Below are 12,690 nucleotides of genomic sequence, written 5' to 3'. Positions count from 1 at the left end.
GGGGGGGGGGGGGGGGGGGTGTCCCCCCCATCCCTGTTTCCTAAGGGATTCAAGGAACAGGAGGGAGCCCGGGAGCGGCAGAGGTTGGCAGTGGGCGCCAGTTCCCACGCACGCCCAGGGCCGGGGCTGGAGGCTCGGGGCAGGCGGGGGGGGGGGGCGGGCCTGGAGCAGCCCCCCCGCCCCACGCTCCCCGGCTGTCTCTGCTCTCCGTGTGGCACCGGCGGGGCCGTTCTGCATGTCCTTGTCCTGTGTCCGTCTGCATGTCCGGGGTGGCACAGCGCCGCCTGGGCAAGGGGGCTGGACTAGCCCAGAGGGATGGGGCGCATCGCACCCATCCTTCCTCCACCCTGGCCCTCTCCAGAGACTCCTTCCTGTTGGGGGAGCCCGGGCTCCCCATTGGGGGGGCAAAGATGCTGCCAAAGCAGATCCTAGGGCAGAGCCCTCAGCACCGCGGGAGCCCAAGCCGGGGATGCTGCGCCTCCCTGCAGAGCCCCGGACCAGGCCTGGAGTGCGAGGGGCAGGGCAGGCCGGGGGGGGTCTCCAGCAGGGCAGGAGCTGAGGACTGGGGAAGGGGCAGCTCCTTTCGGGCTTGCTTTGGGTTCTGGGCAGGGCGTTCTCTGCATCCGCCGCCACTTTGCAGGCCAAGGCAGGGGGAAGAGGCGATGTGCCAGCTGCTGTGATGGGTTTTCGAGTCCTGCCTCCTTCCCCAGCCCTGGGCAGGGCCGTGAGCCCCTGGCGAGCTCCAGAGGCGGGTAAGGAGGGTGGCACGACATCCGCCAGGGTGGTTTGAGAGCCGAGAGCCCTGGCACGGGCAGGGGGAGTCCTGGGGGGGTTGTCCACCCCCCAATTCCCCTCCTCATCCTCCGTCTCCTGCGTCCAGCCGGACCCTTCCCCTTTCTTGAGGCCGGGGGTGGGGGGCAGGCGGTGTGTGTGTGTGTATCTGTGTCTGAGCCACGCAGCTGCCCCGCTCTGCCCCTCGCGCCGTCCATGTTGAATGTATAACCCGTCCCCGAGCTCCTTGTGCCAGCCGGGCGTGGGCACCCGGAGCCGGCTGCGCCCCGCACGGGGCACCCACCGCGTCAGCCAGCCCATCCTGTGCAATAAACACATCAGCGTCTGGCAGAGCTATGCCCGGCTCCGGCTCTGTTTGCTGCTCACGGTACCCCCACCTCCCCAGGCCTCTCGGGGCCTGGGCGCTGCCAGGGGTCGGCCAGCCTGGGCAAAGTGGACCCCTGCCAGCAGCAGGCTGGGACCAGTACTCTGTGGCTATGGGCTCCTGGCTTCCATCAGTGCCCAGGGACAGGCTGGAGGAGCGGAGACCCCCCCAGCACAGGCCCGGGGGTGGGACTGATGGGGGAAGCTGGCCACCCCGCTCCCCTTGCACTCACGGAGAGGTGCTCCGCAAGCTGGTAGGAGCCACAGGATTGCATCTCTGCCCTGGACAAAGAAGGGGCCTGATTTGAGGTGCCCGATCCTGGCACCTGCCACCTCCTGCCGTGGGAGGGAAGGTGGTGGCTGCATCCTGGGGGGCGCCGTGGGGTCAGCTCCGGGAAGGGCCGGTGCCTGGAGCCTCCAGCCCTTCCTCTGCTGCCTTCAATAACCCCCAGCCCCAAAGTGCCACGGGAGGGAGGCTGGCCAGGGGGTGACGGAGAGCCGAGCCAGGCCCCCAGTGACTGAGCCTATGGCCACGGGGCAGGAGCCTGGGGTTGCAGACTTGCAGGGCTTGCTGGAGCCCATGGCTCCCCCCGCCCCACCGGGCCGCTTCGATGGAAGCAGAAATAATAAATCACAGCACAAATAAGCCGCTGTAATCCCAGCAGCCGGGCTGCTGATTAACACGGCTGTTAGACCTAATCCTGTCCCCTGCTAATTGCCCCCCCCAAGTCCCCCAAAAGGGTGGGGGGGAGTGTCCCAGCTGGTCCATTTTGCACCATTTGCAAATGTGAATAGCTGGTGCCTGCTTCCCTGTTGTGTGCACAATATGAGCCACATGCACGCACATGCACATGCACATGGGCTCCAGTGCTTGGCCGGCTGCCTGCCCAGCGCGGGTGCGTCCCTAATGAGCCACGTGCCTGCCTGAGCTGGCACCGCTCAGCTCCAAGGTCATGCCAAGGACAGCCCTGTGCTGGGCGGCAGGCCGTGGCCCTGGTACAGGGGGCAAAAGTGCCCCCATCTGTCTCCATTCCTCCCCCACCAACTGCCCCTCCCAAAGGGGTGCAGGGCAAGGCTCAACCTGGAAGGGCCCCTGGGAGGCTGGTGCCCCCCACGGCACCGATGACACTAGTGGGAGGGCAGTGGGGAGGGCAGCGTCAGCCCTGCAGCTCAGGTGGGGAAACTGAGGCACGGGGGGGAGGGAACCAGGACACAGTCCATGCATGTGCCAACCCTTCCTGACGCCCATCACTGGGCAGCTGTTTAAGAGGAGCGCCCACCTCGCCCTGCAGAAAGCCTGGCTCCCCCCATTAGACAACCCCCCCTGCCCACTCCTAGATAAAATCCAGCTTCCCCCACCCCTGCCTCCATGTAGCCCGGGGGTGTTGGGGCTGGTGTGACAGCCCCGGGAGCCCTGCCATGGAGAGCCCAGGGGTGCTGGTGGCTGCCTGGGTTGAGCTCAGAGCAGGCACGGGGTGCACAGCTCCCTGCAAAGCCCAGCCCCAGCATATCAGAGCGGCAGGGGCAGCCCTGGTACAGAGCTCCAGGGGCACTGCCGGGACCGCAGGGCCCCCCTGCCCGAGAGCAGAGCAGCCCCTTGGGTCCAGCCAGGTTGGAAGCGATGGGGATCAGGGCAGCAGAGCCATGGGGAATGGGACAGGGATGTGCCCTAGTCCAGCCTCACTCAGGTGCTCTGCCCCCTAGGCCATACTGCCTCCATCATGCTCCCCCCTCCATCCCCAGGCCTGGGATGGGGTAGGCAAGATGCCCATTTCCAACCCTGGCACGTGGCTCATCTTCCCCATGGGGTGAGGGGGCCGCGAGGCACTTTCTTGGCAGCTCCACTCCTGCTGGGCCCCATCTGCCCCCGTGGATGATCAGTGCCAGGAGGGGGGCCACTACAGTGGGCACACATCTCCCTCCGGGCTGGGGTGCGGGGGCGGGCGGCCCGGCGTGACTCAGCACCGTGGTGTGTGGGTGTCACGAGCACAGCTCCCTGCCTGCCAGCCTGTGACGCACAAGTTGCCGCTCAGTGCTGAGGCCGTGCCAGCCAGGAGAGCAGCCAAGCGGCCCGCTGAGCTCCCGGGTCCAGCCCCAGCAGGCCAGCCATGGTGCAGGGACCGCGACGAGATCCCCAGGATCTTGGCGAAGCAGTTTGGTGGGAGGGTTCATCGCTGCAGCGAAATTGGAGTCAGGTTAAGCCAGGATGGGAGCCTGGGGGAGCACATCAGAGATCTCAGAGAAAGGGTGGCCAAAGACTGTGCGGTATCCCTAAAACACTGGGTGCCAGGGATGCTGCCTGCCCTGTGCCCAGACCTCAGCCAGCCCTTCCCTGCTGTGCCCTCTGCCAGGCTGAGCCCAGCGCTGATCTCAGCCCTAACAGCCGTCCTGCATCAAAACCACCATGAGATGATGTAAAAACCTTTTATTTACGCTATGATATGCACTGGTTGCAGCTCAGCACCGTGCCCTGAGCCTGGGCCAAGGCCGCGCTGCAGCAAAGGGGCCTGTGCATCCCCAAAAGGGGACTCAGCATCACAGGATTAAGCAAACACCCTCAGTGCAAAACCCCAGCTCCTAGAGGGGCAGGCCGCTTCCTCCTTCCCCTCTTGGAGCCAGGGAAGCCTGCCATGGCGCAAGGGGCTCAGGGACACCAGGGCAGGGAAGCTTCAGCCTGGGTCTCCACTGTGGCCAAGGTAGATCACACGGGTGCAGCCAGCAGCCGCAGAGAAGCCCCCCATTATGCGTGTCCCCCACCACCGGGCTGAATGGGCACAGAGACCTCTCAGCCCTTGAGACAGCCTTGTCTGGAAGCCACTTCCGGAAGCCCTGAAAGCAGTTTTGGGGTTCCTTTAGTGGTGCTCCCTTTGCTCCCCAGACTGACAAGACCCCAGGCTGGGAGGGGCCGTAGGCACCACTGACACCGAGAGTGCATTTGCAGCAGGAACACGTCCCACCCAGACACACAGGGAGGGGAGGGGCCAGCAGGCTGGAGCCCCGAGTGAGCAGCAGCAGAGCAGACCCCCTGCCAGGGTCCCTTGGCGTTTGAGGTGATCTCTCAGACAAGGTCAAGCCTTACTGGGGGGAGATGGGCACAGGGGGCTCCAGCTCAGCCCACGGCTCCTGCAGGGAGTTCAGTGCTCCAGCGCTCTGGCAGGCCGTGCCCTGGGGCCTCCCACTGCACCCACTGCGGGCACTCTCACAACCAAGGCCACAGAGCCGAGCACGGCAATGTCCGGAGTCCAAGCAGGCAGCCACCGGGACAGAGCAGAGCCACTGGTCAGCGCCAGGTCAGCTGAAGAAGTAGATGGATTCCATCACCTTCCGCAGGTCCAAATCACCTGGGGGGGAAGAGGGCGAGAGCGGTCAGAGTTGGGCAAGAGAAGGCATCAAGCTCAAGGAGGGGGCATCCCAGGTCCTCTGGGCCTGCTGGTCCCCCCACTCCAGCCAGGCAGAGGGAGCCAGGGGCACCCACCAGGGCTGTGGCACCCCCCTGCTGCTCTTGGAAGAGGGTTCGCAGTGGGGTCAGGGGCTGCAAGGGAAGGAAAGGCCTCCCCCTTACCCATCAGCAGGCACTGCCCCCCGCCCCGAAAGGCAGCCCCACCTTTGGGGTGCAGCGCTGGTTCTACCCACTGGCTGCTAAGAAGCCTCCATAGCCGTTGGGTGCCAAGCAGAAGAGATGCTGGCAAGGGATCAGGGGCCTCGAAGTCATGATCCCGGTCCCAGCACAGGTGACGCTGCTGGCAAGGCTGGCGCTCCTCGTTGGTGGGAGCACGGGGCGTGGAGCAAAGACCAGAGGCTGCGCCAGGGATGGGGCAGGCTGGCACCGTGCAGGGAAAGGCCTCGCCTGGCCCCATCAGCCCCCAGGGCTATTTACTCCCCAGGTGGCAGGGACCTCCTGGCTGTGAAGGATTGAGCTGGTAACCCAACTGGAGCCCGGTTGGTTGTACAAACACCTAGGCACCATTGGGCTCTTGGGCGTGAGCTCCATGACTGTACCTGTCTCAGGAACTTTGGAGAGTATCTCCTTCAGCATCATGGACTTCTTGCAGCTGGGGCTGGATCAGAAGGAAGCCAGGGCAGGAAGGGGTGTTGAGCCACAGCTTATACCTGTTATACCCTCCCACAGCAGCTCCCAGGCAGGACCCTCCCGGCAGCCTCGGGCAGCAAGTTGGACACAGCGAGGGAGGTAGGGAAGCAGCGGGCTGAGAAGGACCAGCTCCCCGCAGAGAGGCTTGGGTTTGCACGCATCTTCCTCAAGGTCCCTGTGTCTCTGAACCCACCCCTGGTTCTTTCTGGGTCCTGTCACTACCTCCCAAACGTGCCTCTGCTTCCCCCACTTAAGAGAGGGGTCGGGGTGCGGGGACTGAGCAACTCATCCCAGCTCATGCAAGAAGCCGGAGAACCCAACTCAAGTGCCTACGGTCCCAGCCCTGACATGCCAACCGCTGAGCCCCCCAGCCCTGCAGCTGGACAGCAATGTCAAGAACGTGAGTAGCATATGGGGGGACAAGGCCCAAGCCTGCTCGAGTGTCCCCTGTGTGGGGTGGGTGATAAAGGCACTTACGGGTTGGCTGTGCAATACTTCTGCAGCATGAACTGGGACAGGTCCTCCAGGATGGGCTGGCTGTGCAGCTCCACAAACTGCTCCCGGCACATCTGGCAGGGCAGGGGCACAGGTGAGTGGAAAGGAACCAGATCCCCGTGCCCACCCCAAGCCCAGCGAGCCCCAGCTGGCTGGCTCCTGCCATGCCCCATGCAATGGCCACCCCAGGCGGGTCACCTCGTTCATCATGTCCACAGAGCACGCATGGGTCCAGTAGCAGTCATGTACCGAGACGAAGGTCAGGCCTTGCCTAGAAGGCAGCAGGGTGGCAGTGTCACGTGGTGCCCGCAGTCCTTCCTCTAGTGCCAGCTCAGCCAGTGCCTCCTGCTGCAGGTGCACCCAGGGGGCTGCCAATCCTCCATCCCTGGCTCCCCCTGGCCACAGACTCCCAGTCCCTGGGGCAGGGTCCAGGGGAGGCAAAGTAGAGACCAGACCCCATTCCAGCACCCAAAGGCCACCCAGAAGTGACCGTAAAAGGTCCGGTCTCCCATCAGCCTGCACCTCATCTCTCACCCTCCCCTGCTGGGGACCCAGCTGCACCTAGCAGACAGAGTCCAGGTCCTCCAAGCCCTCCCATCCCGGGGGCAACCAGCTGGCATGCCAGCTGCCCCCCAGCCTACCTGAAGCAGTGCAGCGCCGTGAGCATCATGTGCGTGGAGTCCAGCGAGTGGATGAAGTTGGGTGGGAAGGCATTCTTTTGCTTCGTTGTGTTTGGCTTCCTACAAGCAGCATGGGGAGTAGTTGGACCCTGCCTAGCCCAGGGGGTGTAGGAGGAAGCATGGAGGGGTGGGCCACATCTTGCTCTAAGCGTAGCACTGGCCAGGCCAGAGGCAACGCATACTGGATCCAGAGCCTGATTTGCCCCTCTCGTCCCCAGGCGATGGGCCTGCTCTGGCTCTGACTCCATCCAGCTGTCCTGCTCAGTGAATGCGTGGGGCTGGATGCCAGGAGCTCTGCCCCACTTCCCTCTTAGGGCTGTTTGCACCACAGCTCTGCTGGAGGAAGGGACTGGGATCCTCAGGCAGGCATCGGCTGAGGATCCCGCTTGGTGCCTGCCCTAGGGACCTCCAAAGCACCTGATGGGGGAGCTGGAGAGAATCTCCTGTGGCTGTGGGGTGGACCAGCCAGTACTTACTGCTTGCTGTCGACTTGCATCTTGAGCGTCACGGCCTGCATTGTGCTCCGCACCTGCAGGGAGATACAAGTCTCAGCCTCAGTCCCCATCCCTCTGCTCCTAGGCACTGTGGGGTGGGGGGCACGGAGGGATTGGGCCCTGAACTGAGCCACTGGGGTGCCCCCATGCTTAGTGTTGGGGCAGCCCTGGCCCCCTCCCCATGGCTTCCCAGTAATCCCTACCTGCCCCCGCCCCCCAAACAGTCACGGACAAGGCCGAGACAAGCTCCTGCCTTGCACAGGGGATGTCGTGGTCAGCTCAGCCCCGAGCCTTGTGAGGTAGATGGAGAAGGAGCGGAGGAGCGTGGGATGGGGAGGCTGAGTCACTGAGCCTCGAGAAGCTGCTTCTCCTGCTTCCCCGCAGTGCTGGACACACCTCTCCCGAAAGGTTAATTACCCACTAAGTCAGGGGGAGGGGCTGCCAGGAGAAGCCGACACGGCTCTTCTGCACGCTCCCAGCCCCCGCAGAGGAGGGGGTGCAAGTGCGTGCACACTACATGCAGCCTGATGCTGCACACGCGCACGCAGGCCGGGCCTTCTCTGGGCGAAGCGCATGTGTGACACCACCAGTTTCCAAGCATGGAAGCTTGAATAGTCTTAGTAGTATGTGCATGTGCACGTGAGCGTGTCTGCATGCATGTGTGCGCGTGCAGTGCGTGATTCCACATGTGCAGGCACTGGCCGGGGACTCTCCCTGCTCCCAACACAAGGCAGAAGGGAGCTGATCTAGGTCCCCGGGTACTGTGTTGGGGACCCAGCTCCCAGGCAGCCACAGCAACACTCACTGAGGTGCGCCGGCTCTGATGGTAGGGCTGCACAATGGGCAAGCCCAGTGGCGTCACCCACTCCACTGTCCTCCCGGATTGGGAAATGAGGCGGGCGCTGTCCGTCAGCCAGGCCTGCAGAAAGAACCCCAGTCAGCTTGGCCTCCACGGAGCTGGCCCTTGCTCCGTGCCCCGAGCGGCTCAGCCTGTCCCCACCGTCCCTGCCCGTGCTGCGGCAAGCACGAGGTGATGCTCCCACTGGGCCAGGAGCCCAGTCCCCTACTGGTCCAGCACCCAGGGAAGCCCAGGGGAGGGGGCAAGAGAAAGGGCCTGTACCTGGATCTCCCGTGTCCTTGAGAACATCTGCTGGAGGATCCTGAACGCCTTCTGGACCAGGTAGTGTGACGCTGCCCACAAGTACTCCTGGGCAGAGCAGAAGCTGGCTGAGGGGCTCGGCTTGGCATGGCACCAGGACGGACAGCTGCAAGGTGTCTCCCACCCCCCCAAGGACCCCCTCTCCCCTGCCAGCCAAGGCCCGTGGCGTTGCTGCAGGCTGGGGGAGCCAGAGGCTGTAGCTCTGATCCAGCTGCTGCGTGCAGAAAGTGGCTGAGCTCTGACACTCTAGGCACCTCCTTTAGCTCTGACCATACCCCTGGGGGTGCCACGCTGGGGTCTCAGCTCCTGAGCTACCGTCACCCGCTCCCCAGTGAGGATTGTGGGGTGAAACCAGGGAGTCTGGGGGGTCCTGTGACCCCCCTTGAGAGCAGCCCAGGCTCGAACCTAACATAAGAAACTGGCTGGGCCTTGGGGGGGTGCGGGGCAGGGTACAAACGGTGAGTCTGTCTGAAGACTGCTGCATGGCCCCTCAGATGTGCCAGGCACAGGCCCCTCCCTGGCCACCCCCTGCCAGGGCCTGATCTGGGCACCAGGGGAAGGAGGCATGGAGGGCGGGAGGGAGAGGGGTGGTGCTGGGGCCGTTTCACACCTCGGGGAAGTCACTGTTATCCTTGAGCTGCTTCTCCATCTGGAGCCGGCTGCCGTACCGGGTGACGCCGTACACGACCGTCATCACTGTCTGCTTCACCAGCTTGCGCTTGATGAAGCCCTCCAGGAGCTGGGCGATGTGCACACCTTCCTCTGCATCCTGACGCCGCAACTCCTCCACCTGTGGTCGTATAGATGGGAGAAGGAGAAGGGGGCATTGGGATACAGCTTCCCCAGGAGCAGAGCCCCCTTGAACAGTGCTGCCTGGGGGTCACGGGGTCCCCTGGGGTCTATCCAGGCCGCAATCTCCGCGCCCCCCACAAAGAGCAGCTGGGGAGCTTCAGGACCACAGCAAGAGCTGACACCCGCTGCAGAGACCAGAGCTGAGACATGGAGCTACCCATGCTGACTGAGCAGGTACCCACTTGTCTGCTGGAGGCTGTGCCCTGCCTCTTGCCTGTTGCTATGGGGGAGATCCCACGGGGAAGGAAACCAGGGGCCTGGGAACACCGGCTCTCAAGCCCAGCTCCAAGAGGACGCAGCAACCGGCTCTGGCTCCATGCAAGATGCCTCCTTCTTCAGCACTGCCTGACCCCTGGGGACAGGGGATGCCCACTCCAGGGGAAGGGAGGTCTCAGGGGGGTGGCAACCCAGTGGCCCCCGAGGCCGGCTCACCTGTTTGGCCACGGTGGTGTAAACGTCCTGGGGCTCGTCACAGGGCATGAGGTTGACAGAGATGGCACCAATGAGGTCCCGGCCGAGTGCGGCATAGTGCTGCAGGCCATTGCAGGAGCCATCCTGCAGAAGAGGAGCGCATCAGTGGAACCGAGACACAGGTGGCTCGGGGGAGCGCTGAGCCAGGGCCACGTCAGTGCAGGAATCCACAGCGGGGGGGAAGGGGCTACACCACCTGCCAGCATCCCACAAGTGACGTTGGGGAGGGTGGAGGAAGGCACGTGCTGCCTGCCATGGCCACAGAAAGACCCCCCACCCCTTCCCCTGAGGCCAGAACACTGTTAACCTCAGTTCTCTGCATCACGAGGGCACCCAGGAGCCACCACCTGGGACTGCACCAAAGCCCAGGACCCTCAGGTGACACATGTCACTGCTCCCTGCTTATTTCCCCATTATGAAGCACAGCTTCCCTACATCCCAGGGGTCTGGGAATGTTTGGGAGGAGCTTGGACGTGACAGGGCATCTAGAGGCAGTGCATTCATCCCTGGATGGCAGAAGCAGCTGCTAATTAAGAATCAGCCCAGTCACGTGCGTGTGTGTATGTTTGCATGTGTATATGGTCGTGGGTGCATTGGTAGGTGAGTGTTTATGCATGTGGGGGCATGCATGTGTGTTTGTGTGCACACAGTAGCTCCTCCTGCGCACACCCTGGGCTGGGCAGGCGCAGACACCAGGGAGCACTTGCAAACAGCCTGACTCCTTCCCTGGAGTAGACGTGGGGCTGTGTCTGGCTGACAAAATCCCACCCCCTTGCCTCACTGCAGTCCAGGGCCTCCAAAGCTCCCCAGGGTTTCCCTTGGCTCCCCCATCCCACTGAGCCTGACCTGATGGACGGGGAAGTACGAGATGTAGGCAGCAGGATCAGGCACCCGCGAGGCCCGGGCGATCTCCATACAGCAGGCCAAGACCTGCCACGGCTCCTCTGTGTCCATCCACCACTTGCGGCCCTGCGGGGAGGAACAGCACGGTGTCACACAGCAGAGGCAACGCGTATAGCCTAGAGTCCAAGCCAGGGACAGACCCCAAGGGTCCCCTCTTCCCACACTTTGCCTCTTTTGACTGCAACCACGCAAGGGCAGGGGAGCCCGATGCCACCCGACCCCAGCTGCGGGCTGACGTAAGTGACAGTCTGTGACGAAGGACCCTGGGAGAGCTGGATTCTAGCTGCGGATCTGCGGGAAGCACTTTGGGGGCGGCTCTGCATGGGCAAGCTTTACTGTAAATAACACTGGTAAACAGTTCCCTAAGTCAAACGTCTAGATGCCCGTCACCCCAGGGGCAGATGGCAGCCTAGGCTTGGCAGCAGGGTCCAAAGACTGCCCCCTGCCTGGATCCCCATGACTTTGTTTCATTGTACTGTGCGAGGGCTGTCCCCGGGGTTAAGACCATCGTTTTGTAATTGGTTTGTGGCTGACTAAGCCTGAAAAGAAAGGAGGCAGCCCTGAGGGAGATTGGGAGAGACGGTCCCAGGGCAGACGCAGTAAAGCCTGAGCGGGGCACAGGGAACTAAAATGGCTCAATAAAGACAGAGCCTGCTGTGCTGCTGGAGACGATCAGCACCCCGATCTCCCTCTTATTTAAAGGAAGAAAACCCCTTTCCTCCCTGGAGCTGATGGAAAAGGAGTTCCAGAGCTGGGGGTGCTATGGATTGCCAGGGACTGAGCCAGGGCCTCGAAGCCAGAGGCTTGGTGGGGGCTACCAAGCCAAATTAATCTACCATGGGCCCTCCTCCATTGCTGATGCCAGGCTAGTGCTGGGTGGCACAGCCCCTGTGGCCTCATGTTGGGAACGGGCGGGGGGCTGCCCGCATAGCCAGAGATTCCCCCTCCCACAACCTACCGTGAGTGGGTGGTCGGCTGAGTCCAAGATGTCCTCCATGATCTCGTTGGCGTAGGCCAGCCGGTCCCGCAGTGACTTGTTCTTCTTCAGCCCGGTGAGGTTGACAAGGTGGATCTTGAGCCAGTCAAAGCCACGGGGGCCCAGCGGCTTGCCCTTGGCGAAGAGCAGGATGCCACGGGCGACGTCGTTGCGCAGGTGGCTCAAGTAGGGCGGGCAGGGGTAGGTCCTGCCCCGGAAGTCCATGTTGTGCGGAAGCCAAAAGACCTGGTCCCGCAGGTAGTTGGCGATGGACAACATGTAGAGGGCGTCCATCCGCAGGCTGTACATCTCCGCTGCCTTTTTCTGGCACCGTGCCAGCTCCTGCTTCCGAGCTGCCTTGTTCTTTATAGAGTCCGTCTCCATTGGGGTCCACTTTGTCGGCTTGGGGGCCTCCGAGAGCGGGGGCGGGATGTCCAGCTTCTCGGAGCCCTTGTCATTGAAGATGGAGATCACGACATCCAGCACAGGCTGGTTGATTTTCCAGGGGCAGTTGCCCAGATAGTTCAGGGCATCCAGCACAGGGTACAGGGTGGTAGAAGGACATTCATCCAGCAGTATCTGGTGCTGGGTGGCGCCATCTGTGCTGCGCATCAGCTTGGTGGGGGACAGGATATAGGCGCCGAAGCTGGGGGAGATCCAAGGTATGGGCGGGCACAGCATGGGCACGAGGGAGGCACTGAAGGTCAGCATGGGCTTGGCTGCATCTGCCAGCACGTGAGTGAAGATGGGGTGGGGCTTGATGAGCCCAACCTGAGGGGTTGAGTCGCAAGTGAGAGCTGGTCACAGCTGAGCCCAGAGACTGCGGGCATGGCACAGCCCAGAGCCAGCTGCACCAGCAAGGCAGGCCATGGATTACTGATCACTTGAACCCCCTGCACCCAGCGTAGCAGCCCCAGCACCTGCCCAGCTGGGCTCCTCATCTGTTGAGGGCCATGGGGGACTCTCATGGAGAAGTCCAGGGGGTGTGGGGTGAACTGGATGAGAGAGAGGCATGAAGGAGAAGATGCCCATGTGTCCAAGCACACATGTCCATGCATGCCTGAGTGTGGGCATGGGTTGTCGAGGGCCTGGGCAGAGAGCAGGAAGGAAGCAAGGCCCGTGCACAGCATGGGGGCGGCATTCCAGGCAACTATAACTCCATGCAAACCTAAGTAGATACCTGCCTTGCTTCACTCGAGCCACCTGGCACCATAGGGCAGAGATGGATGCCATGAACCCCCAGCCACCCACTCAACCAGGCAGGGACCAGTCCCCAGTCCCTCCCCACACCCCGAACAGGTCATGGCCTCCCAGCTTGCAGCCCTCCCCACTCCAGGCCCATGCCCCACTGTACCCGATAGCTGCTGCTGAAGGAGTAGACGTGGTAGAGGACAGGAATGAGTTTCTGCTCCTGG

General features: G+C 63.0%; 1 protein-coding gene across 1 annotated transcript in view; it reads right to left on the bottom strand.

The window, feature by feature from the left end:
• Positions 1–3,565: 3,565 nt before the first annotated feature.
• The window catches only part of POLRMT (RNA polymerase mitochondrial), a 16,023-nt gene continuing 6,898 nt past the window's right edge, over positions 3,566–12,690 (bottom strand). The window contains exons 8-20 of the mRNA XM_025196435.1: positions 12,630–12,690; positions 11,258–12,046; positions 10,243–10,365; positions 9,358–9,480; positions 8,684–8,863; positions 8,035–8,121; positions 7,720–7,833; positions 6,897–6,949; positions 6,382–6,480; positions 5,939–6,011; positions 5,723–5,814; positions 5,155–5,213; positions 3,566–4,496 (exon numbers count right to left, since the gene is read on the bottom strand). The exon at positions 12,630–12,690 is cut by the window's right edge and continues 197 nt beyond it. Of these exons, the coding sequence (XP_025052220.1) occupies positions 4,447–4,496; positions 5,155–5,213; positions 5,723–5,814; positions 5,939–6,011; positions 6,382–6,480; positions 6,897–6,949; positions 7,720–7,833; positions 8,035–8,121; positions 8,684–8,863; positions 9,358–9,480; positions 10,243–10,365; positions 11,258–12,046; positions 12,630–12,690 (1,903 nt within the window). The 3' untranslated portion in view covers positions 3,566–4,446. The remainder of the gene's footprint in view (positions 4,497–5,154; positions 5,214–5,722; positions 5,815–5,938; positions 6,012–6,381; positions 6,481–6,896; positions 6,950–7,719; positions 7,834–8,034; positions 8,122–8,683; positions 8,864–9,357; positions 9,481–10,242; positions 10,366–11,257; positions 12,047–12,629) is intronic.

Source organism: Alligator sinensis, unplaced genomic scaffold (assembly GCF_000455745.1).
Source record: "Alligator sinensis unplaced genomic scaffold, ASM45574v1 scaffold1295_1, whole genome shotgun sequence".
Lineage (NCBI taxonomy): Eukaryota > Metazoa > Chordata > Crocodylia > Alligatoridae > Alligator > Alligator sinensis.
This window is presented reverse-complemented; position numbering and strand designations above follow the sequence as displayed.